A 26,435-nucleotide genomic window follows, 5' to 3' on the forward strand; every position below is an offset into this window, starting at 1 on the left:
CGTCCCGGGCCGGGCCGCGCATGCGCCGCCCGGCCGAAGGCCGGGCCCGCGGCGCTCTTCCCCCGCCCCGCGTTCCGGTACGACGTTCGGCGCAGGCGCCCTGAGGAGGTCGGCTCGGTTGTATCCGGGAGGCCGGCGGGTGCCGGGAGGGGATTGGCCCGCCGTTCAGCGGGAGGGCGCGATTGGCCGGTTCGAAAGGGTTCCGTTGGCGGCGGGATGGCGGCGGCGGAGCTGTCGTGCGCCCTGGCGGGGTGGCGGTTGCGTGACGTCGGCGCAGGTGAGGGGTGAGGGTCGGTCGGTGCACCCCGAAGGGCGGGGTGGAGTGTGGGGGGCACTACTTACTGCTTAAAAAAAAAAAACAAACCTTAATTAATTATGTTTTCTTTCTCTCAGTCTGGGTGAACGCGGCCTGGGAGCTGGATTTCACTGAGGCCGAGCCTCTGGATTCCAGGCTAGCGGAGGAGATCACGGGAGATGGACTCGATGCTTTCACCGGGCTTTACCGGTCCCTGCTGCCCTTCGCTGCGGAGCACCGTGAGAACGGAGAGGTGAGGCCAACGGCTTCGCAAAGGTGCGGGTCCTGGGCTTTTTTGTCCTGCCTTGAAAATTTGCAAAGCGTGCCAAGACGGCCCCAAACGATTCTTGGCGTATGTGCCGGAATGCTTCAGAGGCAAGCTGAAGTTTAAAAAAAAAAAAAGGGCCCAAGTTTAAAAATAGGCGTTTACAATTTAACGTCATAGAAATTATACACAGTATTATATATCATATCATTATTAAAGCCTACTGTAAAAACACGTATCATACAATATATATATATAGGGGGTTGGCTGCGGTGGCAATTGTTAAAATGTGAATAGTTGCGACTAGCAGAGAGCTATGTCATGACGGGATTTCTCACTGTGGCTCGTGTATTTGGCCTCAGAATATCTGGATCCTTTTTGCGGAAAACAACTTCTCTCCTAACGCTCTCGTGGCTGTGTTGCACCACTTTGTCCAAGCGGGCCAGCATAAAAGAGCTAATGCACAGCAGAGGGTTTACGCTCTTCATGCGGCTGGGTTGTACTTCTTGCTGCTGGAAATCCCAGGTGAGCAAAGGGTTGTGCCTCTTTATTGCTGGATAAAACATAGTTCAGGCAAAATCAGCTTTCTTTCATTTGAAAGAATTCCAGGTGGAACAAGTGACGGCTTTTGAGCTGTTTGCCTGATCTCCCTGTAATCCTTGGGGATGAAGCTCAGCTGCGGTGTTGAGCGCTGAACAGCTGTTGTGGTCTGATAGCAGCTTGGTCTCCTGTCATAAAGTGGCTTGATGGTCTCCGTCCGGGTCTGCGTTGCCATGCACCTTCTGAGTAGTTCTGTGACAAGGTCGACAGAGGAGTCTGCATGGTACACAGAGCTGGAACCGCGCATCCCCCTCTGGTTTGACAGTAACACACAGTGAAGGCAGAAGCTTATTCCTGTTCCTGCTCTGTAGCTAGAGAGGATTTCACTGTGCAGTGCTTTTGGACAGGCTCATTTGTGAAAACAAAAGTATTTGTTTAAAATAACCAACAGTTGGAGTTTTCTAGCAGGTTGACTGACAGCAGTATCCTTTTGTGTTCAAGGCTGGCACGTACCCTAAAGTTTTGCTGATCTTTGTTGTGCGGCCTGTTACCAGCTAGAAGGGGTCAGTCAGCTGGTGATCCTACTGGAGAGTGTCGTCGCTGATGACACGTCATCCTGGTGCAGTTTGGCTTTGTTCAAACAATTATTTTTTCTTCGTCTGACCTCTCTTAGGCTCCCAGGACAATGCCTTTGTCCTGGCCATCTATTTGGCTGTCAAAGCAAATGGAGAGATGGTCAGATGGTTTGATGCTCTCTCTGCATTTTGTCTGGAAGGTGCCTGATGTTGTCTTTTCTGGGCAGGCAGCATAGCTAACCAGCTGTTCCATCAAGTGATGTTTGATAAATGTCTTCGTACCCTGACAAAAAGTTGGCCTCCAGAACCAGATCTGATGAGGAAAAGAAAGAAGGTACACACTCAAAGCTCTCAGGCTGATGCAAGAAGAAATAGAAAGAAAGGAAAACCATACAGGAATGGCAATGTAAGATGTTTGTCTAATCTCTTCAGATATAAATCTCTATTAATAAGCCAATCATTGGCAAGCTACTTCACTTGTAGGTCAGTGTGATAATCTTCCTCTTTTCACCCTTTTTTTAACTCTTAACCTTTTATTCAGCTGTTCAGCTGTGCTCTTGATCCTCTACCTGTTATGAGGAATTTCAGAGGTCTGATGATTCAACATTAGCTGCAGTTTCCTGGCTGCTGAGTAATAGAAAAAATACAGCTTATTTGTCTTTGGTGTATTGTTAGAAAGCTCAGTAGCGGAGGGAGAAAATAATTTGTATCAGCTTCTTCAAGAGACCTTGAAGTTAGCATGTGACCAGCTTGCAAATGGCATTTGTGTTTCCTTGCCAACTTACTGATGGGAAGTTAAGGGCTAAATGCTTTGGTTATCTGTAGTCAGCTGCTCGTTCTAACAGCTATATGATTTTTTTAAATTTTTTTTTTTTTTAACGGAAATGAGGATTACGCGTCAGAAATCCTGAGAGAACATTGGTGCCTCAGAGTCATGACAAGCAAGGAAAGCAGGTCATAGGCACAATGGGAATTACTTGAGATGAATCTCCAAGTGTCAGATTAGAATTCAGATAATTGTCTTCCGTTCTGATGGACTTTATCCTTCAAAATGAGAATAGGCCGTGTTGGAGCTTTTTTTTTTGTGTCCAACTTTCATCTTTCTGTCTGTTTGGTTTTTTTTCCCCACTGTTAAGTGCACTAACTAATCTGAAAGAAAAGATTTAGAATTTTGGATGTGAAATCATGGAAGGACCTAGCCTGAGAACACTGTGAAGTGCCAAAATGTGCAAAGAGATCAGCCAGTGCTGTGGGACAGGGTGGTGCTATTTCTCTTTTCCACCAATATAGATGGACGAGATGTTGGAAGAGGAGGAGGAGGAAGAGGATTGTGAAAATGTTTACTTTACAACGGAGGATCTTCTTAAAGTTCGCAACTCAATCTTCCTTCTTCTGAAAAATTTCTTAAGACTTCTACCTAAGTTCTCCCTAAAAGAAGAACCTCAGTGTGTGCAGAACTGCCTGCAGGTAATAAGATCCAACTCAAGGATCCTTATGTCCCCCAACACAAACTTTTGGTGGATGCGGAGCGCTCCATAGTCATGGGAGTGATGGCAGCCCTGCCTTTCATAAACTGGTCCCCTGATTAGACATTCGAGTATCCTCAGTGTAAATCTTGGTGTGGGGTGCCTGCTCCTTAGCACTTGCTGGCTAGTGCCGGCTGGGCAGTTTGTGTTTTGTTCTGAGATGCTTTAACCCTCACTGTACCTGGGGGGAAGACACACGGTGTTGAGCCTCTGGGCTTTGGGGTCTGCTTCAAGGGAGGTGCTGCGGTCTGAAATTCAGACTCAAGTTCTCTATGGTCTGACCCCCAAGCATCCCAGCAGACCTGCACGTCTTGCCCTCATGTGAATTAGCTAACCTTGTCTTTCTTTCCTTGCAGATCTTTGTTGAAATGACAAGCTTTGAGGCAGCAGCACATGAGTTTGCTTTTTCCCCAGCAATGTGAGCAAGTAGTTCTTAATGTTTATACCGTGCTTTGAACAAGTAAAGTGCTCGATGCTTATGTTGTTGTTATTCTGTGTATAGGAAAATGAAAGCAGTGATTTCTTTCACTAAAGATAATTGGAACATGTTCCACCTCGCTAACAGTAAACAACACTTAGTGAATATTGAATGTTTTCCAGTCAATGAGCACATTTACTTGTAATAGTTGTAGTAAATGTTTCTCTGATGAGAGATGAAGACATCTCTTTGCTTTCTTTTGCTTAGGAATCTTAACGAAGCCAAGTACATTCCCGAGCTGGCCTATCACGGACTGCGATTACTGTGTTCCCCTCTGCATGGTCCAGAAGATAAGGTAAAAGTTGGACCAAATCTTTAAAATCCTTACTGCAGTATTGAAAAGGAGTAGTTGTTTCTTTCCTTCTCTGCATGTCATTTTTGCTTGTACGCTTTTTACTTTTTACATTAGTTTTACTTTTTGTGCATGTGCTGGGTCAGAGGCAAGATGCTGTTTTCCACACCAGTCCTTATTTCCTTTGACATGTATGATGATGCATTTTGTGTGCATTGAATTCTGTGCTCCAGTGACTTGTGGCAAATGAATCGAAAACAGAGGATAGCTACAGCGGCATTAGATTTCTGTATCTTAAAAAATAAAAAAAGAATTCCAGGTCACTGCATTTGCCTGGAATTTTCCTGTTTCCTGCTAGGTGGAGCTCCAGCACTGCTTGGTAGCGTGCTGTGGCATTGGGTTGTGCAGCAGCGAAGCATGATGGGGAAGTGTAATGCGCAGATGATGGTAAGCAGGGTTGATTCTTATTCAGAGAATAGTCTGTCATCATGGAACATCCAGTTCTACCAGAAATGTGTCTGCAGCTTTACATTTTTTATTTTGTGAAATTGTCAAGCGCACTGTGTCAATTCTCCCGCTTACCTGTATGCTGCTCCTGTGGATGGGCTTTTGAGCTTTGGGTGTGACCGTGCTGCTGTGTTTGCAAGTCTGTGCAAATCCACCTGAACTAGTTCTGAGCTAGCAAGCCAGGAGTTTTAGCGGCTGTCTAGCCAGGAAAGCCTGGAGCTTAGCGCACGCCAACCTGACATATATACCTGTGTGTCTGCCCAGCTTTAGCAGCCTTAGACCTGTGTGTTTCAACCTCCTTGGTTTCTCAGTGCAGCACAAGCTTTTTGGAGTTGTTGACATTTGTGGTATCAGAAAGATGTAGTAGCTCCCCTTCTCAGACCTGCCTCATCTTCCCTGCCTCTCCTGTTTTGACTACTCGGTGAACATCAGGATAATGAGGCATGCTGTCGTCCCAAAAGTGTGGCAGGGAGGAAGAAAGCTCCAAAAGTTCACGTCCATGTGGTGATAAAAGCATGCATTTAGCTTAAGTTGTCTTCTCTCCAAAAACCAATAAATTTCCCCAAATTCCAAACGTCTCTGGTGAGTTGAAGTCCACTGCTTTGGAGGGAATCTGTTGATGTTTTCAGGAAGCCCTTCTTGGGCCTTACTGAACTTGTACGAGAACATCACAACTAGGAAAGATGTTGTACGAGGACATCACAACTAGGAAAGATGTTGTGTTTGTTAATGAATGGGTCCTCTTTGAATTATTCTGCTAGGTTTGTTTCAGAATTTTTTCATAAACCTGGTCAGGATGCTTATCCATGGGCTCCAGTTGCTACTGAAATGAACCTAAAAATAACCTTTTCTTTCCAGATTCTTCGTTGTGTCTTCCAGCGAATCCTCAATGTCATTCTAATGCTGGAAAGTGGTGCGGGTTCCAGACGTGCAGTCCTTGCAATCACATCAGCTGTGATCAGTGCCAGGAATCAGGCTATAAAATTCATCAGGTGAAGTACAGAGCTCTGGCACTACCTTTCCTGTGTATGTCTGCTCTTTCTTCTGGCATGCCTTCGCTTTACTGTTTCGTTGATAAAGGGATGAGACAAACTGGCACTGACTTTGAAGTTGTTTGTGCAGATGAGGTTTAATTAAAATGCCTGTGATGGGAATTTACTGAACTTGCTGGCAGAGGGGAGAGAAGGTGTAGTTTGACAGAAGAGTGGCAACGAATGGAAGGGACCCATCTTCTGTATTTTGTTTTGTGTCAGTTTTTCAGGTCTTGTGGTTTACTACAAAGTGTTGCCAAGGAAATGAGAGATTAATACAGAGTTCATTTCTCCTTAGTTCTTTGCATTCTCCTGCTTAAAGATATGTTTTGCCTATGTTTATTATTCCCCCTGTGTGGGGATCCACGTTGTTGGAAAGCATAGTTTGTGCAGAGATCCCCAGACAACATATAGTAAGTCGACTGAGAATAAGGAAGCCTTTCATATTGTCCTTGTACTTGTAGAAGGGTATTGGAAGAAATGTTTTCTGCCTGCAAAGCCAGGTTAATGTGAAAGTAAGCAGGTCTGCTCTCTGACCATATCCTGTTGCACTAGTGCTCATGATTCCAGAATGCGCGCGTTTCCTGACTTTTGAAATGCATTCCAAAAGGAACATCCTTGACTTGATTTTTCGCTTTGTTATAAAACCGCCTTATTAAAATTTGCTTCTTTTTCTTCTGTGCAGTTCTGTAGCAGATGAATTGAAAGAAGTTGTTTTTCCTGTTCTTCGAATATTACTGCAACATATCTGTACCAAGGTATGCTCAGCTTTTTTGCATCTTAAGCTGAAGAACTCATGTGTGGCTACATTGCAGTATAGTTAGGAAATCCGTTTTCACAATGTTTTGTAAGGAGTGGAAAGATTTTCATCACTTGCAAATTTCTTGACAGTCTGATTGGGTTTTGTGTTCTTTATTGGAGTTTTCAGACATCTTAAAAATAGTGTCACACTCTAGGAGAATACTGAGGGTGAACGCTTCCCCCTCTCATTCACAATTGATTGTACCCTACTTGTGACCTTTCCAAAATTTGCAGTTGCTTTTACCACTGCTTTGGTAGAGGAAAATGAGGGTTATGAGAGTTCTTTGCCTAGCTAACTATCTGAAGACTACCATGTAGAAATAACTGCCCCTGGATTTAATCTAACTCCACCTTTGCCATGGGGAGTTTGCTATGTGACTGTGGGTGAGTGCTGAAGTAGTGACCAAGGAAGCTGTGATTGTTCTCCCAGTCATTGCTGAATGTGACCGTATCACCTCATTAAATAAAAAAATTACTTGCCTTAAGCCCTGAAATGCCATTTCTGGCTTCTAGAGCAGACCATCGAAATATCATACCATGTAATTGCCCTTGATTTTTAGGTCCCAGATAAGGCTGATTATCGTACATATGCTGCACAGGCCGTGGTGAATTTGCTGAATAAACTCCCTTCTATAGAGTTTGCTGACTTCATGGCTTGGCTTTATAAATACTCACGCAACACTAAAGTAAGTATACCTCCTTGATGTTTCAGGGTGTGGATACAGGAGTATTTTGAAGACGAAGGTTCAATATCAGTACTGAATAGTATTGTTGTTATTGCTGGTACCTGAAGGCAGGCAAACTGAGAAGGCAATGCCTGTGTCTTTGCTCACACTAACAGAGAACCTTGTGTGCTTTTTCTTCCAAACAGGTTGTCTACAGAGTGTTTGCTCTTGATGTAGCGTTAGCTTTGTTGGATGTGCCCGAGAGGAACTTGGACAGCTCCTTGTCCCTGGATCATCAGAAGTTTCTAAAGCATAAGTTTTTAGTACAGGTCATGGTGTTTGGCCGCTGTTCGGACAAAGCACCTGTGGTCCGTAGCAAAGCTTTAAGCAGCTTTGCCCACTGTCTTGAAATGAAAGCTGCTGCTACCTTGGAGAGTATACAGGACTTATTACAAAGCTGTAAGTATTAAGGATAAATTAGATAGTGAAAATATTTCTTGAACTTTCTGGGGAATAATTACTGGGAGATAGGAGAACTAGTTGTCAGGAACTTAAAAATCTGCACATACTGTCCTTGTGTCTTGTGTCATAATGAGACGTAATAGGCAAGTCTTGTTACTCATGAAGCCTGATATTTGGAAGGGATTTATCCTCGTATATCGGTTCTAAATAGATTCTTCCATGAGAAGCCTTTGAAGGATATTTACAGATGACTGAAATTGCTCATTGGAAAAAAAATATAAGTTCATTCTTGCCTGACAGTTGATTAAATCTTGAGTTGCCTTTTGCTTCTGCTAAGTTGTTTTGTTCGTGATTGGCATTCTGAACTCCCTCAGGTGCGGTAAAGGCCAGATGGCACAATTCAGAAGTATGCACATAGCATCCTACGGTTAGATTACTTGCCTGAAAAAAATTTGGAATGACAGAATATCCAGAATTAAAATACTTCATTTAATTTCTTTTTTTGTTTCTTTTTGGCAGCCTCTGACCATACAGTCTTGGAAGCAAACACAAACACTGCGATTTCAATAGTCAGTGCAGAAGGTATAGAGTCATTCTCTTATAGTAAGTCTCAGATTTTTCTTGGCATGCCATTTTTTAAAAACATGCATATCTGTAAAACCGAGGGCATGCGTGAGGTGCTCTGTTTAACAGTAAACCATCTTGCTGAGTGCACATACGCCTTTTTTATTCTGAAACTTTTAACTTTTCTTTCAGCTACATCCAACCATCCACTGAAGACCTTACCAACTTTCAAAACTATTGAGTTGACAGATAGCAGCGATACTGCTGTACTTGATGGTAAGTCAAAATTATACTAGCCTTTTCAGATAACTTTTCAAAATCTTAATTGAAATTAGACTTTCTGAAGTGTATTCATTGTCCATTTTTCAAAGAAAGTGGAGAGAGCTTTTTGTAGAGCTGTTAAAAAACACTTATGGGTGATGAAGGGGGTGGAAGTGCCAGCCATAAAGAAATACTCTTTCCACTCTAGTCTGAAAAAGACATTTAATCTTGAAATACTGATGTTCGTTTGTACTAATGTGGTGGCAACACTTGTTGAAAAGCAGGTAATTTATTCTTTCCAAAAAGGATGGTAATTGATGTGGGATATAATACTTGTAACTCCATAAATTTAAGGGTAATTAAATCTCTTGCTCCGGCGCACAAAGAACTAATTCATTTTTGCTACATAAAACACAGCACCTTTGACTAGCACTGTCAGGTAGGGAAGAATTCACTTCTCTGTAGCATCAGGTATTGGCTGGGGTTGAAAAGAAACTGTGAGGTTAAATGGACTGGAGCAGAATGGCCAGCGGCTAGTTCTAATTTTTGATAGCATGAAATCAGCATGTAAGTTGGCTTTTGTGGCCACAGTGTTCCTTCTTTGAATCTCTTCCTTTCTTTTTCCTCTTCCGTGTAAAAGCTTTTCTTCCTAACCTTTAGGCCTCTGCCAGTATGTTTGCTCTCAGTTCTTGCTGTTCACCTCTCTTGAACTGCTGACAATTCAATTCACTGCTTGGTTCGTCTTCTGCATTTGTGTCTTTGTTACGCGTCTCATGCTGCTCTTCACATGGGATCTCTCTCCCTATCTCCATGAGCCAGGCTCCAATCTTCTCCACTGAAAGCTTTCTTTTAAAACATTTCACTGATAAATTTTGTTAATCTGCTCTCTCAGATAGAAAAGGCCTCCAGGCCACTTAAGGTATTGTGTATTCCCTGTTTAGTTGCAAACTCCTTGTGGCAGAGGATGCCTGGTTTTGTATCTGATACCCAGCTGAGGATACACTTGGCAAAACAAATTAAGAAAAGGATTGGAAGAAAAAGGACTGTCTGGAGCTCAAGAGGATAGTGGAAATACAGGGCTCTCCTAGTCAGTGGAGGGGCATTAGCAAAGCTGTCTGGCCCGTGCTTGTGTTTGGCTTATGCCTGTGCTAATTTTGCACTTCTGTGAAGACCAAACAGCTCATATTTTAGAAGCAAAATAAATCTTAGCCAAGGGTAGTCAAAACATGCTAAATGCACAAGGGCAAAGATAAGAAGGAGGGTGGGGATAATCTGCAGGGTGAGGTATGCACAGCAGAATTACTACTGCCCAACAGCATACAAGCATTATGTTCCCTTGATAGTTCTCAGCCATTTAGAACTCATGTTTTTTGTTTGCTGGTGGTTTGGTTTGGGGTTTTTTTTCTCTTTTCTATGTCACTGTGAGTAAAATCAATGTCAATTGGCAAAGCGTGATTATTTTAGCAGATTTGGTCACCTTTACAAGACCTGGACTATTTTAATGGCAGAATCTTGCAATAAGAAGGTTCTGTGCTTTTTCTGTCAAGCTGTTCTCGGGAGGAAGATGCAACTGCAGTTAGCTGCCCATTAAGAAAGCACGGGTTAAAGTCCCTTTTCTTTCTTTGGTAAAAAATTATTTTCAATAGTTCCCTGTGACTACTCCTGTTTCTTAATGGTAACAGAGTGGATCTCCGCATGAATCGCTCTAAGTAAGAGATCTCTGAATTTGGCATATATTTGAGAAATCTTACTTAATGCTGTAAGAAATCTAACAAACAGCAGTAAACAGAACCTTAAAAGCAACGGTAAAAGTCCATTTGAATGATTCAAAAGGTGAGAAATAAGTGATTGTGACTCTGTGTATTCAGTTGTGTGTCATTTAATAAACTATCATCTCTATTATGTATTTTTCCTGAGAACGTGCAGAAATAAGGATGGATGGCTATGGAGAGTAAAATTTGAGGCCTAACTTGACATTCAGGGAGGGGAGATGTGTTTTGGTTTCCTTGTAGACTCTTAGGTTCTTCTTCGCAGCTGCCATTCTGCAGCCTCAAGGAATTCAGTCAGTTCATAAATGGAGTCATTTCCTCTCTAAAACAGAGAAGTTCATATATTAATAATTCATACTCTGTGGAGCTCTGAGGCATAACTCACAAAAGCTTGTAAGCATTCTAAGCTCTTGGCATACAAGTCTGTTAACCTGCCTTGGGTCTGCGTTGGTTCCATTTGTCTGTGGTCTGCCCTCAACATGCTTTTCCCACAGATGGCAGGGTTACCTGTGCTACAAAAGTTCTACTTTTTTTTTGCTGTGTGTATCAAGTGATTTGGTGTCTCACTTTCTTTTGTGGTATGTCCTAAGATATATTTTCAAATGAAAGAACTTGGAAAAATGTTTGGGGTTTTTTTTCCCCTCTGGCTTGTACCTCATTCTAAATTATTTTGGGTGGTTATTTGTTGTGCTTTGTTCAGTCCTCCTCTCTTGCCCTCTGAAAGTCTCAGGCAAAAAAATGTTGTTCAGTTGAGTTCAGAGCTGTATTCCTCCTAGTGCTGCTAAACAGTGATGCGGGTACTTTATTTTTGTCATGGTTTTGGATAGGAAAAGAAGTCATGGCCATGCTGAGACTGAGAGCCAAGGATGAGAAAACCAATGTGAGGAAATCTGCTCTACAGGTATGGTGGTTTTTTGCATGCTTCCCTGTTCTCGGTGATTACCCAGAATGCCGTTAAAATAAATAATTAGGCCACAGTACTGTAGTGAACTGTATGTAACTTTGCCCACCTGTAGCTTCCTGCTATTCCTGCAGAGTGCCTACAGGGTAAATAATGCAGGCATGATGATGGAAAATTTTTCTAGTACTCTTGCTGGCATTCTCTTATTCTGTCATTTAGAAAGAGAGGCTCTTTTCAAATGTCAATAGGCATTTCAATTAACGACTTCCTTATAAACTGAGCATATTATCTGCTTAGTTTTTTGACCTTGTTAACAAAGAGATTAGGTTATATCCAGCCTCCTTTTGAGGTATGCATTGCTTTGCTTTTTGCTCAATTTTTTTAATGAAGTCATTAGCTTTTAAAGAGATACGCTTCAATGAAAATTTCATAGTTTTGAAAAAAAATATACGTTAGCTGTTGACTGCCTTCCTCTGTTAGTCAACTTCACCCCAACTCTTCCCACTCAGTTCACACACTGATTTGAGCTTCCCAGTTAAGGCTTTACAATTGTTTTGTTTTAATGCTTTTTGAAAAAAAAAAAAATCCCCTCTTCCTTATTACCAGGTAAAAGACATGGTTCATACAAGAGACACATTATTTTCAAGGGGAAGTTGTAACACTCACTCTATCCAAATGCTGTTATAAAATCAGAATGACTGAAAAGATTCTTTCTGTTTTATTCTACATCTCTGGTTGTGCCCAGTCCTCGTAAACTGAATGTGATGTTTCACTCTCGTTGAGATAAATTAATCTCTAGTTACAATTGGTAGGGGGTAGGTTGTAGTTTTGATTTTCTACTCAATGCGCATGGCCTGTATTCCCAACAAAGTTATGCTGGTATTTGCTTCTAGGTTTTTATGACCATCCTGAAGCACAAAGTCATCCCTTGTACTGCAGAAGATTTGTCCACTCTTCAAGATCGTTGCCGGGACCCAGCTGTTTCTGTGCGGAAGCAGGCCTTGCAGTCTATAACAGAGCTCCTTGTGGTGAGAAAAAAAATATCATGAATTCTAATACAGACCAGAGATGAGCTAACTGTGGGTTAAAAGAAGGAGGAAACAGACAAATCTGGTACATGTCAGTTGTTCGTTCAGTGAATTTCATTTTATGACTGTTTTAATTTTTTTTATTACCTTTTGACTTGGAAGTCATGACTCATTCTTATACATACTTGTGATTTATGTAGAATGCTTCCAACTGTTGGAAACGTTTATTTTCCTAGCTGTTGATTTGTGTGTCATGGAGAAAATGTTTATGTTGCTGGCCTTCTCAAGTTAAAAAAAAATCTGAATCACTTTACGAAGATGTAATGTGTAGATAATAGCACTGCAATATTTTTCTTTCTTTTCTATTTATTCACAAAGGGTTAGTAACTTAGGTTTGGAGCATAGGGTTTATATTAAGCGAAGCTAATTTTATTTTTGTGTGTGTGTGTTAAATCATCTGCTGTACAGCTTTACTGCAATACTGTTATTTATAGGGTTTCAAAACAAATTATTGAAGTACTTTAGCAGAAGCACCAAGTAGCTTGGTCATAGATGCGATCAAATACATTGTGGTGTCAAGGAGATACAGGTTCCCTTTTCCCATATGCTGCCACACTGCAGTGCTAGTTGAGCAGTATGCTGGGGTTTATTAAATTTATTTTCAAAGTTAGTAGCTGACTCTGGAGGTTTCTAGGCCTTTGCTGATCTTACCCATGCATACAGGACCCTCTAATGATTTAAAAATGTTTCTAATACAACGTGTGTTTCTCTCAGTCTCAGCACAATAATGTTCTAGTGCAAAAGGCCTGGTTAAATGGAGTGGTGCCTGTTGTGATGGACCCTGAAAGTTCTGTCCAAGAAAAGGCCTTGGATTGCCTTGATCAGCTTTTGTTGCAACATATAAAAAGTTATAATAAATTCAGGAGTGAAGATGGAAAGCAGGCTCTAGCATGGGATCTCCTTACCCTCTTGACATCAGAAAGCCAGGAGCTGAAGTAAGTGCATTTTTCCCTTCATTGTGGGTTCTGATGGCTTTTGTGTAATAGCCCTTTGTCTGGTGCGTTGGATGTTTTCGTTGCCCTTACTGTGTTAGCATTCAGGGACAAAATCCAGAATTTCTTTTTACCTTTAATCCCATTAGAATACACAACTTTTCCTTTACAGAAGGAAATTGCCTATTGACTGGAGGACTAAGATAAGAGTATGAGTTTATACTCTCAGTGCTCTCATTCACTGTGTGGCCACAGACCGTTGGGTATCACAGTTTACATATTGTTTAAATGCACGTGCTGTCTATTGTGCAAGGACAAGAAACTAAATTTATTGGGTGAGGTTTTTTTAAGCTACTTGAATTCCCTGCTTGAAACAGTCAGTATAAGCGCATATTACTGCTAGAGATAGAAACCATCATGTTGTGAGGTGCTTGTTTTGCTCTGACAGTTCTTGGGACGGAGGAGATGTCAAGCATGGACAAGCTGGCAGTTGGTGAGAAGAGTGCAGTTTTGCTTTGTGTCTTTGTATTTCTGCTTGCTGCTCTTGTTACCTGTGCTCTCTCCCTGAACTCAAGTGTTCATATACAGGAGTGTTGCATGCTGTTCTTGATGTGTTGATAGCAGCATGAATATTTAAGTCAAAAGGAGGTGTTCTGATGACAGAAGTAAGAGAGGATATATAAAGAAAGGAGAACATTGCCTTTTATTAATTCTGATGTATAATATGTTACTTGTCTTATGACAAATAGAGTTATTCTGCCTTTTGCAGAATGCTGTGGGAAGAAGCAGAAGAAATGGGATGACACACAGTATGACAAGGACACAACATTGATTAAAGACAGCTGTATGTTTATTACTCAACAGGGCATAATAGCTCAGAAATAGAAAATGAGATACTGGTTGTGCTGCCTTGCCAATTTGTGAAACTGTCAGTGTTCTAATTTGGGCTATTTTATAACATAGTTTGCAGATTCATGGTACCTTCTTCTTAATGACCTTAGAGTACCCTGCAGCTTGATAAATCTCAGAACTCTTTCAACGTGAAGTAGGTAACTAGGGTTGAATAGAAAAATGAGCAAGTTATGGAGCCTTAACATTACTGTATCCTGTCCCATTATGGGTATTAAATAACAACTACTAGAAAGTCTTTGTTACAGATTGCTGAAATTATATTTTCTTGATGTGTCATGGTACCAGTTGGACCTTCTATTTTACTGACACAGAGCACTACATCCATGCTTGTATGCCAGGTCTGTAGAGCGTCAGGACTGTGAACAGAAAGACTGGAAATATTGCTAGTAAAATACTTAGTAGGAATCCCTATGTATTCTGAGTAGCGGGAATGACAAGCGATAGCAGCTTTGTTACATTGCCCAGTGTATCCTGGACAGGGATGTTGTTGTTTACTGCCAGTGTCTAAGACCAAGTGTTTTGTTTACTTGTCCTTTAACTTACTTTTCTTTTCTTTCTTTCTTGTAGACATTACTTGAACAAAGCTTTTCAAATGTGGTCCGGACAGAATAAGTTCACCTCTGCTTTCATTAATAATGTCATGTCTCATGTGGAAACGGAGCATGCTGTACCAGCTTGGATGTTGCTTGCCAAGATGGCGGGTTCTTCACCCAAGCTGGATTATTCCAAGATCATTGAATCCTGGGACAATGTCAGCAGGTATGTGTGTGCTTTGAACTCTGTGCTCCATTCTGGAGGAAAGAGATGGGGATGAAGAGGAGGAACAAAGCAAGTGAGCACTTAATGTCCTTCCACAGGCAGATTGCTGTTTAGCTTCTTGGATCACAGTTCTTTATTCAGGCAATTGGTTCTGCAGCTAGGAGGCAAGGAATGGCCTGCAGATTTGTGCAGTAACCAACTCTTAAGCTTGTTGAGCTTTCATTTGGTTTGACAGGTCTGCCTTAATAATGCATATCCCAGATGAAAGGATTTTTCTACTGTGATTTGGTGTTGTTCCTTAGCTTAATGTTAGTTTGTCTGCTCTACTATTTTTCAGGCAGCAGAACATGAGCACTGATACTACAGGGAATATACTGTGTGTCATGGGTCATGTTGCAAAGCACCTCCCTAAAAGCACCTGTGAGAGGCTGATTGGTGAGTGGGCCTGAAAAACTGCAGGGGGGAAGGCAGGGTTCATGCCTCCCATCTTAACAGTTATTTTTTTCTCCATAAGCAGTTGATAAGCTTAGAAAATGCTCATTTTATGTGTGTGATCTCGTTTTCAGATAATATCGAGTGCTGGCTGAGGGAGTCTCACTGTCCCTTGGAGGTGATTAGCCCAGCTGTAGAAACTCTGCAGAAGCTCTGCCATGCCTCTGCACATGTGCCAGAGGAGGCACAGGTGTGACTTAAAATATGTCTTAAAATAGCTTGTTTCACACGTAGAGGGGCTGTCTCTTGAAGGCAGCTTCTGTCTCCAGTCTGTAGGTTGATTAGCTCTCGAAACAAAGAGGATCTGACTCCAGCAACTTGAGTCTTTTCTGCCCAGCTCTCTTACTTGCTTTACTGCAGTTGTGGTGGAGAGTATCCTGTAGCTAAGGACAGACTTGTAAGAAATCTTTCTTCAGAAGGATTTCCCTGCCCCCCTTTCCCCCGCATTTGCCTTCTGTCAAAGTTTACAGAATTCCTAAAGGAGACCTGTTGCTGTGCCTTTATGATAGCAGCTATTTCTCAGGCTTGGTCCAGTTTGAAGCTATAGGTTTATACTATAAGCTCTGATTATTCTATATCAGAGCTGCTGAAGGTACACATATTTCTAGACTTCTTTCATGGGATCAAACACGGAGTTAATAAAACATCATTTGCGCATTTTTCTTTTCTGCCCCCACATGTTCTATGCCATAGCTTTGTTCCATTCCTGTAGTGAGAAGGTGGGCTATCTTTTGCTGGTAAAATAGAGATCTAAGCCTGAGCACAGTCGCAAAGAAGCTAAAACTGATGCAGGTCTCTCTTGCTAATGATTTTTTCTTTGTGTATGTGTTATATTTCTCTTTCAATATAGATGACAGCTATTTCATAATAGGCATCCCAATAATGTTTAGTAAAGAGTATGCAAAACGGCACAGTCTGTGCTTCAGAAACCAGGGTGGATTAATGGCTTTTGTTTTCTCAAACGGGCAGTCAGAAAATCCTCCTTTGTAGGCATAGTCATCACAGTATGTTGGCTTAAAACCAAATGCAGGTGTTCCTGTACATTGGTCACTTTAGCAGTTCTAACAGCTTAGCTGCCATACATATATGTATTTGGTTTCTTATGTTACCAGTTTTAGATGATAGAAAAAGAGAAATGATGCTTTATTTTCATCACAATCTGGTAGGCAATTAGCTTTTTTGTTTCCCCTCCACCCCTTGGAATTTGCCTTGTGTTTTCATTTGAATGGAACTGCATTTTCCAAATATTTAAAAATCCACAATCTCAAGTGTATTGGATATACATGAAACAGTCATCTAAATCCTTTTTGTTTAAACCTGTGTGATATCTATAATGAAGTAAACTTGGGCCTGTAGATCATTAAAAGCCACATTCTCCAAGGTGTTTTGACACTTGTACACATCCTTTGATGTGCAGGAAGAATTTTAAAGCTCTAAGGCACTGTCTGATTTATTTCAATAGGACTTAAGATTATTAAAAGCGTATAAGGACTTTCAGATTAGGGATTCATGTGTGGACAGGTATCACAGCTACATTTTGTTTAATTAATAAAGTGCCAAATTATTTTTTTCAATTATGGAGCAGGAGCTGCTCAATCGGGTGTATGGAGATTTAGTATCCACCTGTGAAAGCTATATTTCGAATATAGTCCTCAAAGAGGATGGAGCAGAGCAGCTGCAAGAAGATCTCTTGGTAAGTTTGGTTCCCGTTCACAGATTGGTCCAAATATGTAAGTGTACTTGAAACTGGTGTTCCTGGTGTTCACGCCAATAACTGTGTTACGTAGGAAAATACCGATGTGCACACCTTGTGTGTAAGCTCATCGTGAAATCTGGTATTTATGGGCCTGGGAGCATACAACAGTTTTATACATCAGCAATAGCTTTAAGGATATGATACCCCATGTATTTTTAATAGAATGACACATCTTTTCCTTTGCTCTTCCACTCATACTTCTTAGATGAGCTGTTTGGGAAATAAGTCTGTAAAACGTGTGGAATGCTTTGAGGATTATTTCAATATTATTAGTAGATGTGAGGGGGTTATAGCGTATTAAACACACCCACACACCATTTCTGTTTCAAAGCTTCACCTTCTGTTCTCTAGCCACTCTCTTGAAAGGACTGAGGGAATTTTAAGTTGTTTTTGGAGAAGTACCATACCTACTGCTGCTGATTTAATTTGCAGCTCAGCCATTGCCTTTTGACTGCAGTGTTGCTTTTTCTCTGTAGGTGAGACACCTCTTCATCTTGGGTGAGGCTGCACAGCTGTGTCCAGCCAAAGTGGAGAAACGCATCTTTCTTTTGATTCAGTCCATTCTGGCTGCTTCTGTCAACGAGGACCAATGTGAGGGTCTCTCCATACTGCCTTTAATTTTGCATTTACAGACAACACTGTTTACCAGAAAAGTATGTTTTCGTTCTCGACCTGTTCTTTCCTAGTGTCTCGTTCTCCAGATGGTGAGGCAATTCCAGCTTCTCAGCCACTGTCCCAATTCAGAGGATCAGCCTTGCCTCCAGTGGTCAGAGCTCATGCATTCATTACTCTAGGCAAGTACCATCCCGCAATAGAAGCGTGACCTCGTGTATCCAGTTCTCAGCCTTTCTGATTAAAGTTCGGCTCAAAAGCTGTGTCGGTTGTAACAGATAGCCACAGTGTTCAACGTTTGCATTGCCTCAGCTCACAGCTTTTAGCAGTGCAAATATCCATGGTAACAAGTTGCATAAACCATAAAAATTCTGCCGTCTATGTGACTGGTTCTCAAGGTGGTTAATGCATTAATAGTGATCAATAATTGGCAACGTCCTTCAGAATCGTACTGTCCTTGTACTCGGAGTTGGTTGCTGTCTGGCTGAAGGATCATCTTACATGTAGTAAGGTGCTCAACAGAGGATGAAGAAAACTTGATGCTTTTGATGCAGTTTAGAGCAGAATGCCTGCACATAGTGACTTGTTCTCAGCATGAATGAAGAGCTTCTTTGAGAGAAGCCTGGTCAAGCTGCATCTCCGCTGTTTTGGAGAGTACTAAGTGAAAGTTCTGGTTTTGAAGTACCACTGTGGCTAGGAACAAGTCTCTTGAAGATAGATAGTATTATTTTTTCCTTAACTGCTTTGGAAAGCTTAATACTTTTGTACAGAGCTTAGAAACAGTTAGGGAGAAGTAATGTTAGAATGCAGGCTATTTTATATTAAGTTGGTTTAGTGATGCTCTTAGAGGTGGGTGTCTCCCTGCTATGCCTATGACAGCTGGGGCTGTTCTTTTTAGCTGCTTTGAATAATACCCTGTATACAGAAATAGTTCTCTCTGAAGGAGGGAGTTTGGCATAGAGACCCACACTATAGGTCTAAGAGGAGTTTGGAAGAACTCCTTGAAGTATCATTTCTTTGAGAGATTGTGCAGATTGCTCATCAAGTTTCAGCATGTGTTTCTTGTTTATTCCCCTGTTTACTTCCTGGTTCCTTTCTTGGCCCATATTGGACTCAAAGGAGGCAGTAAGCTGGGCTGTGGTGGTTAGGAGCAAGAATATATTCACAGCACTGACAGTCTCATCTCTGTTTCACAGGTAAATTGTGTTTACAGCATGAGGATCTGGCAAAGAAATGCATTGCAGCTCTAGCTCGAGAACTAGAGGTGTCACGTGATGTGGCTGTTCGCAATAACGTTGTCATCGTTATGTGTGATTTATGTATCCGCTACACATCCATGGTGGACAGATACATTCCCAACATTTCATTGTGTCTGAAGGATCCAAATCCCTTCATCCGTAAGCAGACGCTGATCCTGCTTACCAACCTTCTGCAGGTAAATAGGGGTTCTAAGCCTGTATCTGAGAACCTGATTCAAGTACCTCTGTTGGGCTGAATACTGGCTACCTGAGCAGTGGGTGTATTGCTTGTACCTTGATTAATCTACAGTTAATCAAGAAGACTTTAAACTATGTGTTTTGTTACTGCTGGTTTTGGGGTGTTTTTTTGCTAGCTAGGCAGAAATCATATAGAGGACACTTAACACAGTTGGATAATGAGATTATTTTTAGTCAATGGTTACCTCTTTTCTTGTCTTCTCTTTGTTTCTTTGAATTCCTTTCAGTTTCACTCCTATATGAATGAATATAACAAGCATCACAGCACCTTTTTCTCCTACTGTCTCTGCTTATTGTTCTAAAGATGTAAATGTTGAGAGGCTCAAGGTGTTTACTCTCCCAGTGTTCATATGAAGCCAACCAAGGCAGATTTGGAGTGCATTTGGCTCTGAGAACAGTGTTGAAGAGCATGTGTGCCTTGGGATGGGAGAACAGATTTTTCATGTTTTTACTTTTTTATTGATACCTGTGGTAAACCTAGATGCTTGCCGCTGTGGCATTTAAGCTGTTTAAAGCATCCTCCAAAACATTGTCTCCTTGGGGTTTATTTTGTGCGCCTCCAGCTGAAGTTGTATGGCTTGCTCATTTGCCTGATGTACATTCTGCGAGGCTCCATGAGATACTGTCCTGACTATAGTCTGAAGGTTCATACTAGGTTTTTCCTGATTGAGGTTGAGAATTTATTGTCTGCCAATTTCTTACAGGAGGAATTTGTGAAATGGAAAGACTGTCTTTTCTTCCATTTTGTCAGCGTCTTGGTGGATCCAAATCCAGATATTGCCAGGTAAAATACTCCTCTGTAAAATAATAAAGGAGTTGAAGATCAGAGATGTACTCAAAACCAGTCCCAGTCTTGCATGTGCAGCGTGCAAAGAAAAATTTCAGTGAGAGAGCAGATGGTTCTCCCATTAACCTCTTCACTCACACAGTTGTTCATGCTTTAGGGTCTGCAATGGTAGCAAAGGAGTGGTGAACCTCTTTTCAAGTCATTTGAAGGTCCCAAGATAGCAAGCTGTGTGTTCTTGGCTGTCTTCAAAACATGCAGCTCTACTCTATTTTTGACTCTATTATCCAGAAAAAAAGGAATTTTTGAAACAAGCCTTTATGAAATCTTCCTCATGGTTTTCAGATAGGCTCTGTCTTGAGTACTGGTTTTGTTTTAGGAATAGGATTAAATAGTCTCTTTTTTCTTATATGGCATGCCTTGTATTTGTAAACCTTCTACCACATTTTGTAATACTTTGACGTGTACGCGGAATTATGCATGCTGGCTTTAAGTGCATGTTTATGAAGTTTTTGTAGGTTTCAAAGGCTCAAGCTGCTCTGTTACATGAGAAATGAGTGTGGCACGTTTCTCTAAGGATGGTAGATCATGCGGAGTGCTGGATGCAGAGGAGGCTTGGACACCTTGCTACTTGTTTCTACCTGGAACAATCAATCTGAAGATTGGTGTTTCCAGGGCCATCTACCTATCATTGCTTACTAGTGCATATTTACACATTCTTTTCTCTTCAGTGAGTTTTTGCTATCTAAAAATGTCTTTCCAGTAGATGGTGACATTGCAACATCATGTTCCTAGAGCTTTAGCTAAGGAACACGGTGCTATTTCTTTGGGAGCGTTTTTCTTTGCATCTGCATTCAGTGACTGCATCCAGACAAAAACACGTTCTTCGAGTCTGGGATTGACTTGCACCTCTTACAGGACTTCTGGTGATTAACTTTTTTGCAAAGTACTGTAAGACTCTCAAACACAATGGAACTTAAGTTATTTAAATAATGAAAGTGTTGTGCCTGGATTCAAGTTAAAATTTATTTCTGTCTCTGTTTAATGGCAAAAAAATGAAGTAATATTGTGGATGTGGAAAACACGTGTCTCTCTCTGGATGAAAAAAGGCTTAAAGTCAATGAGCTGATATCCTTGCTCAAGTCCAAATGGAGCTGGGCAAGAATTAAATTTGGTATGGAGGGAGTCTTGGCAGAGGAAAACCATCCTCCTGCTTTACAGCTTGTGAACCATACACTGTGTTTCAGGAGTGGCTTCTAGAAGCTACCTGCTGATAAGTTCTTTCTTTTCCTCCTTTCCAGGTTTGGAGAGTTCTGCCTGGTGCATCTCTTACTGAAGAGGAATCCAGTAATGTTCTCCCAACACTTCATTGAGTGCATCTTCCATTTCAATAGCTATGAGAAACATAAGAAGTACAACAGGTTCCCCCAGAGCGTGCGGTCAGTTGAGCACATTTGTATCTCCTTGTTGCTAAATGATGGGCTGTCTGGCCATACAGCAAAGTGCTCGTGGCGCTTATAATTATGTATGCAGTACAGGGGAAACAGCTAGGGGAAACAGTGTTAAATTAAGAGTGTCCTGCCTTCCCCCTGACACTTTTGGGAGGACTTGTACATGTAATTTGTGGGAGTGTGTGGTTATCCTAACAGGTGTATGGGTCTTGAAAGTGACATTCACGTATTCCTTGCTGATTTAAAGTCTTGTTATTTCTGTGAGTTCGCATAATGTGACTTGGCCCTTGTAAAATGTCTTTCTCTGCCACAGAGCGAAGAATCTCTTCTCTCTGAAGGGAAAAGTTAACAAAGAAAAAAGAATGCGTATCTACAAGTTCCTGCTAGACCACTTTACAGATGAGCAGAGGTTTACCATCACAACAAAGATCAGCCAGAGCATCCTAGGTCAGGATCTGTCTTTAAAAATCTGGCAAACAAAGAGCTGGTTTCTATATAAAACCATTAGGCTCCCACTCCAGCTGTGTTATCTTCCTGTCTTTACTGGCACTGCTGTTTCCAGTAAAATGCTTCTTATTTCTTCCCTGTGTGTTCCAGCATGCTTTGTGGATAACGTCCTTCCTTTGGACCTTGAGGCCAGTGAGCTGCTCTCGGATACATTTGCAGTCCTTAGCTGCAAAGAAATCAAGCTATCAACTATGAGATCAAAACCCGATGAAGACATTCAGGCTGATGAAGATGAAATGGCAGTGGCCAATGCTGTCATGGAGGCAGCACAAAAAAAGCTCATCTCGCAGGTGAATGGCACTTGATCTGGTGCGGGAAGAGGGCTGGCCACCATGCTGGGAGGAATTTTACCTTTCTGTGATGCAGAAACTTGTGCAAAAATTATCCAAATAATATAGTGATGCCAGTGACATACTATGTCCATAGGCTGTTATTCAGGTTCTGTCTGTAGGTCCACTCTGATCAGAGGGCACCTGTGGAAGTGCCATGTGTTGTAAATTAGAACATTATGGCTGGATTTGTGAAGGATACTTGTACTAGAGGGGTTAGTTGGAGTGATCAGAAATGCATTTCTTCTGAAGTCACTGAAGCTATGCTAGGCTACATTTGTTCTACAGATTTCTTATTGGTGAAGCATTTGAGCATAACAATAGTTTTTGGTGCACCTTTTGGCAATTTGCCTTCAATGTGAGAACTGACTGACTTGGTGATGTATCTTGAAAGACGCCACTTAGGTTAAAAGCCTACGTACATGCGTGCAGTGTAAGAGCAGGCTTAATTGTGGTAATTCCATTGCTATGGAGCAGTAAATCCTCTCACTTAGACCATTCATCTAACCACAGAATGGCTTCTCCTTTATTGCATTGTATAACTGTTCATGCCTTGTTCAAACAAAGGTTCAAAAGAAAAACTTTGTAGAAAACATCATCCCGGTGATCACATCACTGAAGTCTCTGATGGAGCAGAAGAGGATCCCAGCTCTTGGGGATCTTATGAAATACCTACGGGTAAGGGGAAGTGTCTTCTTGTTGGTTTTTTTTTTTTCCTTTCTTGAGTTAATGTGTTGGATGTGCAACCAGTAATGGAACGAACAGCCTTCTTAGAAGGAAATTTAGAAGGCATATGATGTTATAACATTGCCACTGTGTTAAATAATGTAGGAGGTGGAGGGATTTTAGATAAGGATCTCACAGTGTGTTACGTGTGAGCCTCCTCAGTGGAATGTGGGCAGAAAGCTTGAATGCTGGAAAGCTTTTTCATGTTCTGAAGTACAAATTGGAATCAAAACTCTTTAGTCTGTTAAAAACACCTCTGCTCTACCAACTGGTATTTCCTTTTGCACTTAAGCAGCTGTGATCTGAATGAAGACGTGAATCAGTAGTCAGAAGAGATTTCTGAAAGAGTTTAAACATTCCTTATTGCTCCAGGAAATGATGCAAGATTACCGAAATGAAATCAAAGACTTCTTTGCTGTGGACAAGCAGCTGGCAGCCGAGCTGGAGTACGATATGAAGAAATATGAAGAGCAGCTGGCCAAGGAGAAGGAGTCAGACCAAGAGCAGGTCTCGGCAGCACAGGCAGAGGTTGTTGGTGCCATTAACTCTGTACACGTACTGTCTCCTCTGCTAAAGTTTCTGTACGCAATAACACCCAGATTCTGTATGTCTGTCGACCTTGTTACAGCACTTTTAACAGAATGGTTATGTCATGTTCTCCTACCTCTTCGCATTTGCTGACAGAAGCTTTGGTTTCAGTTATTTAATACGTCTAGAATGACAACAAACAACACGCGTTAGGCAAAGACGAGCAGCAAACAATTAATGTAAAAAGAATTCAATTTAAAGGGAAAACTAAGTCTAATTTGCCACTGGCTGCGCTTACGTGTTGTATTGTTCTCTATTCCCAGAGTGATAAAGATGATAAACGGGTCAAAAAGAAAAGGGTTCATTTTGTCTGACTTTAGGTGTATACAGAGTGGAAACTTTTATCTGTCCTAGTCATGCCGATCCTCTCTTAAAGTCAGTGTAAAGAAATAAGTATGTGCTTGGGTCAATTGTCCTGAACTATTTTAGATACCTACCCTTACGATGAGGTGACTTCTACCCTGGAAGTACCGTTCTCTCTCTGCTGACTTTAAAAGAGCACCTATGTGTAGACCTCTAAACTAGGACATATGTATCCAATCAAAACTTCCTATTTGCATCTTGTTAAAATTTTGGCCATTAAATTCTTTCTCTGTAGTGCCCTTTTACATCCATCACACAAAGGGCAGTTCTTAATCATGCAGCAGGTAGTTCTAAGCATCTTGTATCTAGGGTTTTCTACACTTGTATCCATTGTTAGACATATGATATTTTCTCCTGTTTTCTATAGCAACCTCCATCTTTGGAGAGAGCTGTACTTTCTGGTGGCTGGAGAAATAATGCTCAGTCTCCTCTAAGTAGAAGACAGTCCTTGCCACCTGGATCAAGTCCTTCCTCTGTGCCTTCTGAGTGTACTACATCTATTACTGATGTTCTGAAAGAGCCGTTACTCAGACACAGGTATGGGTTTCTGTTTGTGTTACCAATTACAATATTCTGCTGGGCTGTTGCTTTGCTTATTCACTTCTTACTTAGTGGTACGAAAGTCGCCAGTGTTGCAGCATAATCTCCATTACATCTCGCATTTAAGGGATTGGGAGGGGACAGGTTGCTCTCCTTATTACACTCATCTCATCTGGGCTTGCAGAAGGAAATCACTTCACTGTTTCTGTTACGGTTTTTGCCCTGTAGGCCAGCATCCTTGAGCACACTTGCCATCCTGAACTCTGCCAGGAAAGCAAGGGAAGCCAAAAGCAAGCAACGCAGCAGGAGTGTTGGAGGAAGCTTATCGGCTGTATCACTTCCATCAAGCACAGCTGGCAGCAAGCAAGGTAGGAAGCTGAGCTGGCATTGGACTAGACCAGCCTGATTCTTAGACTTGAGGTCTCTGAGTGAATACATTTCTATTCTTAATTATTTCCTTGTTACTTCTAGTATTCTTTCAAAGCCTGAATCAACAGTCTACCAGAGAAAATGTTTCTGTGGTGGGCCGCGCAATCAGCACACCAGAGCGTAAGTATAACCCAAAGGAACCCTTTCCAAATTGGGCTAAGCACTCATTCTCTGAGACAGGTAGCAATGCATGGCTCCCCTAAAGAGCAGAAAAAATTAGTCATTGATAGCTGTAGATATTTATTCTCTAAATGGTTGTAGTAAATATGAACCGTTCTGAAATAAAAGGTCTCAGATGAATGATGTACACAGGAAAAGTCAGTCCAATACGGTCTCCATTGACATGTCACAGGGTATTATAGCATTGAGTCAGTGCAGGAGAGCATTTATTTTGGGCTGCTGAAGTAACAGAGCTACTGCCCTTTCTTCCTTTATCAACTCTGGGATGCCGAGGAGGCATGTTGTCGTGGTTCCTTAATAGTATACGTTGCCCAAAGCGTGCAACGTTCTGTTGCATTGAGACACTTCCTCTCCTGAACTCTGGAAGCATAGCCTAGCATTTTTAGACTGAATTACAGAACCCTGCTGTGGAGGGAAATACTCATGGTCTGGTCCTTTTCAGCTCTTAAGATAGGGGGTTCCTGTTGTCCAAACAAAGGATCTCAGGTGAGTTAGGACCTGCTTCTAGAGCAGGCAGTGAGCTGTGACAATTGCAAGAGAACACAGAGATCTGCTCAAGTGGGATTAATAACCTGCACAGTTACTTCTGAGTGTGTGTGTCTGTTCTATCCTAAGAAAGAACTGAACTGAGCACTGGAGAAGGAATGATTTGGTTTTTTCACTCTGCTGAGGAAATTAAAAATACAGAGAGAGGAATCTCTAATACACAAATTGTGAGAGTCTGCTGCGCTTATGTCCATTGTGGCTGAATTGCCATCTCACAAAACCTGACCTTCAAAAGTTAGGTTTTATTGGAATGCTTTCTGACAGCCCCGCAGCATTTTGCAGTATCGCCTTCTGCAAGCGCAAGAGGCGGTTATAGTAAAACACAAACGGAGCTGAGCTCCAGCAGCAGATTCCCTTCCTTTATTTCAGTTCACTGCTGAACTCCTTTAGGGCATCTCTGTTGTAGTGCGAATTTTCAGTGTGATGAACACCCTCATGCGCTCTGGAGAGAGCTCCAATTAAGTTGGGGAATATAGGTAAGTGTCTGACAGGTCAGCTCTCGTTAGGCAGTTGTGAATTGTTGCGGGGAGGGGTCGATGTTCCCGAAGCATAGCTATCTGACTGCACTCTTTGCCTGTATCTGTGCAAATACCTGAGCTGCATGCACGCACACAGGAGAGCAAACGACATGCAGCCAATAAGGCAGTCGGCTGTGCGGCAGTCTGCAAATACCTGACATCCGCGAGCAGGCAGGAGCAAACCAGCGGCAGTGATGTGCATCCACTGGAAAATCTGACCCTTCTCTTCCCTGTATGCTCCACTGTTTGGCTAGATTCGTCTGCCTCAGTGTTTCTCTTTGCTGTCTGAGCAACAAGCAATGATCTTTGTGCAAAGAAATTGGGGGCATGTTTTTAGAGAGCAGAAATCTTTAAGCGCCATCTCTCTCTCTGGAAGCTTGCACGGCTGTTTCTCTTAAGCACCATATGGTGGAAAAGGAGGAAGAACGTTAATCTCAAGTGGTACTAAGGCTGAATTCCTAGTTTGCTTCAAGGCAGCACGTGTCCTTCAGTGGG

The 26,435-nt window shown here is 41.8% G+C and overlaps 1 protein-coding gene across 6 annotated transcripts in view; it reads left to right on the forward strand.

Annotated features, from left to right (window-relative positions):
• The first annotated feature begins 139 nt into the window (after window positions 1-139).
• NCAPD3 (non-SMC condensin II complex subunit D3) overlaps window positions 140-26,435 on the forward strand; it is a 28,677-nt gene continuing 2,381 nt past the window's right edge. The window contains exons 1-32 of one of the 6 annotated variants that reach the window (XM_049801164.1): window positions 142-277; window positions 394-548; window positions 923-1,085; window positions 1,903-2,081; window positions 2,966-3,142; window positions 3,558-3,619; window positions 3,887-3,974; window positions 5,337-5,470; window positions 6,195-6,267; window positions 6,871-6,996; window positions 7,182-7,434; window positions 7,957-8,040; window positions 8,194-8,277; window positions 10,859-10,932; window positions 11,826-11,960; window positions 12,735-12,955; window positions 14,432-14,623; window positions 14,961-15,058; window positions 15,190-15,305; window positions 16,701-16,808; window positions 17,348-17,462; window positions 17,558-17,665; window positions 18,680-18,918; window positions 19,684-19,763; window positions 21,065-21,202; window positions 21,528-21,661; window positions 21,812-22,011; window positions 22,618-22,728; window positions 23,149-23,283; window positions 24,095-24,264; window positions 24,496-24,635; window positions 24,739-24,816. In XM_049801164.1, coding sequence (XP_049657121.1) covers window positions 217-277; window positions 394-548; window positions 923-1,085; window positions 1,903-2,081; window positions 2,966-3,142; window positions 3,558-3,619; window positions 3,887-3,974; window positions 5,337-5,470; window positions 6,195-6,267; window positions 6,871-6,996; window positions 7,182-7,434; window positions 7,957-8,040; window positions 8,194-8,277; window positions 10,859-10,932; window positions 11,826-11,960; window positions 12,735-12,955; window positions 14,432-14,623; window positions 14,961-15,058; window positions 15,190-15,305; window positions 16,701-16,808; window positions 17,348-17,462; window positions 17,558-17,665; window positions 18,680-18,918; window positions 19,684-19,763; window positions 21,065-21,202; window positions 21,528-21,661; window positions 21,812-22,011; window positions 22,618-22,728; window positions 23,149-23,283; window positions 24,095-24,264; window positions 24,496-24,635; window positions 24,739-24,816 — 4,231 coding nt within the window. In that variant the 5' untranslated portion in view covers window positions 142-216. Of the gene's footprint in view, window positions 278-393; window positions 572-922; window positions 1,086-1,902; window positions 2,082-2,965; window positions 3,143-3,557; window positions 3,620-3,886; window positions 3,975-5,336; window positions 5,471-6,194; window positions 6,268-6,870; window positions 6,997-7,181; window positions 7,435-7,956; window positions 8,041-8,193; window positions 8,278-10,858; window positions 10,933-11,825; window positions 11,961-12,734; window positions 12,956-14,431; window positions 14,624-14,960; window positions 15,059-15,189; window positions 15,306-16,700; window positions 16,809-17,347; window positions 17,463-17,557; window positions 17,666-18,679; window positions 18,919-19,683; window positions 19,764-21,064; window positions 21,203-21,527; window positions 21,662-21,811; window positions 22,012-22,617; window positions 22,729-23,071; window positions 23,305-24,094; window positions 24,265-24,495; window positions 24,636-24,738; window positions 24,817-26,435 lie in introns of those variants that run through there. The other 5 variants (XM_049801162.1, XM_049801163.1, XM_049801165.1 and 2 more) reach the window with 5 other exon arrangements.

This window comes from Accipiter gentilis, chromosome 5 (genome assembly GCF_929443795.1).
Source record: "Accipiter gentilis chromosome 5, bAccGen1.1, whole genome shotgun sequence".
NCBI lineage: Eukaryota > Metazoa > Chordata > Aves > Accipitriformes > Accipitridae > Astur > Astur gentilis.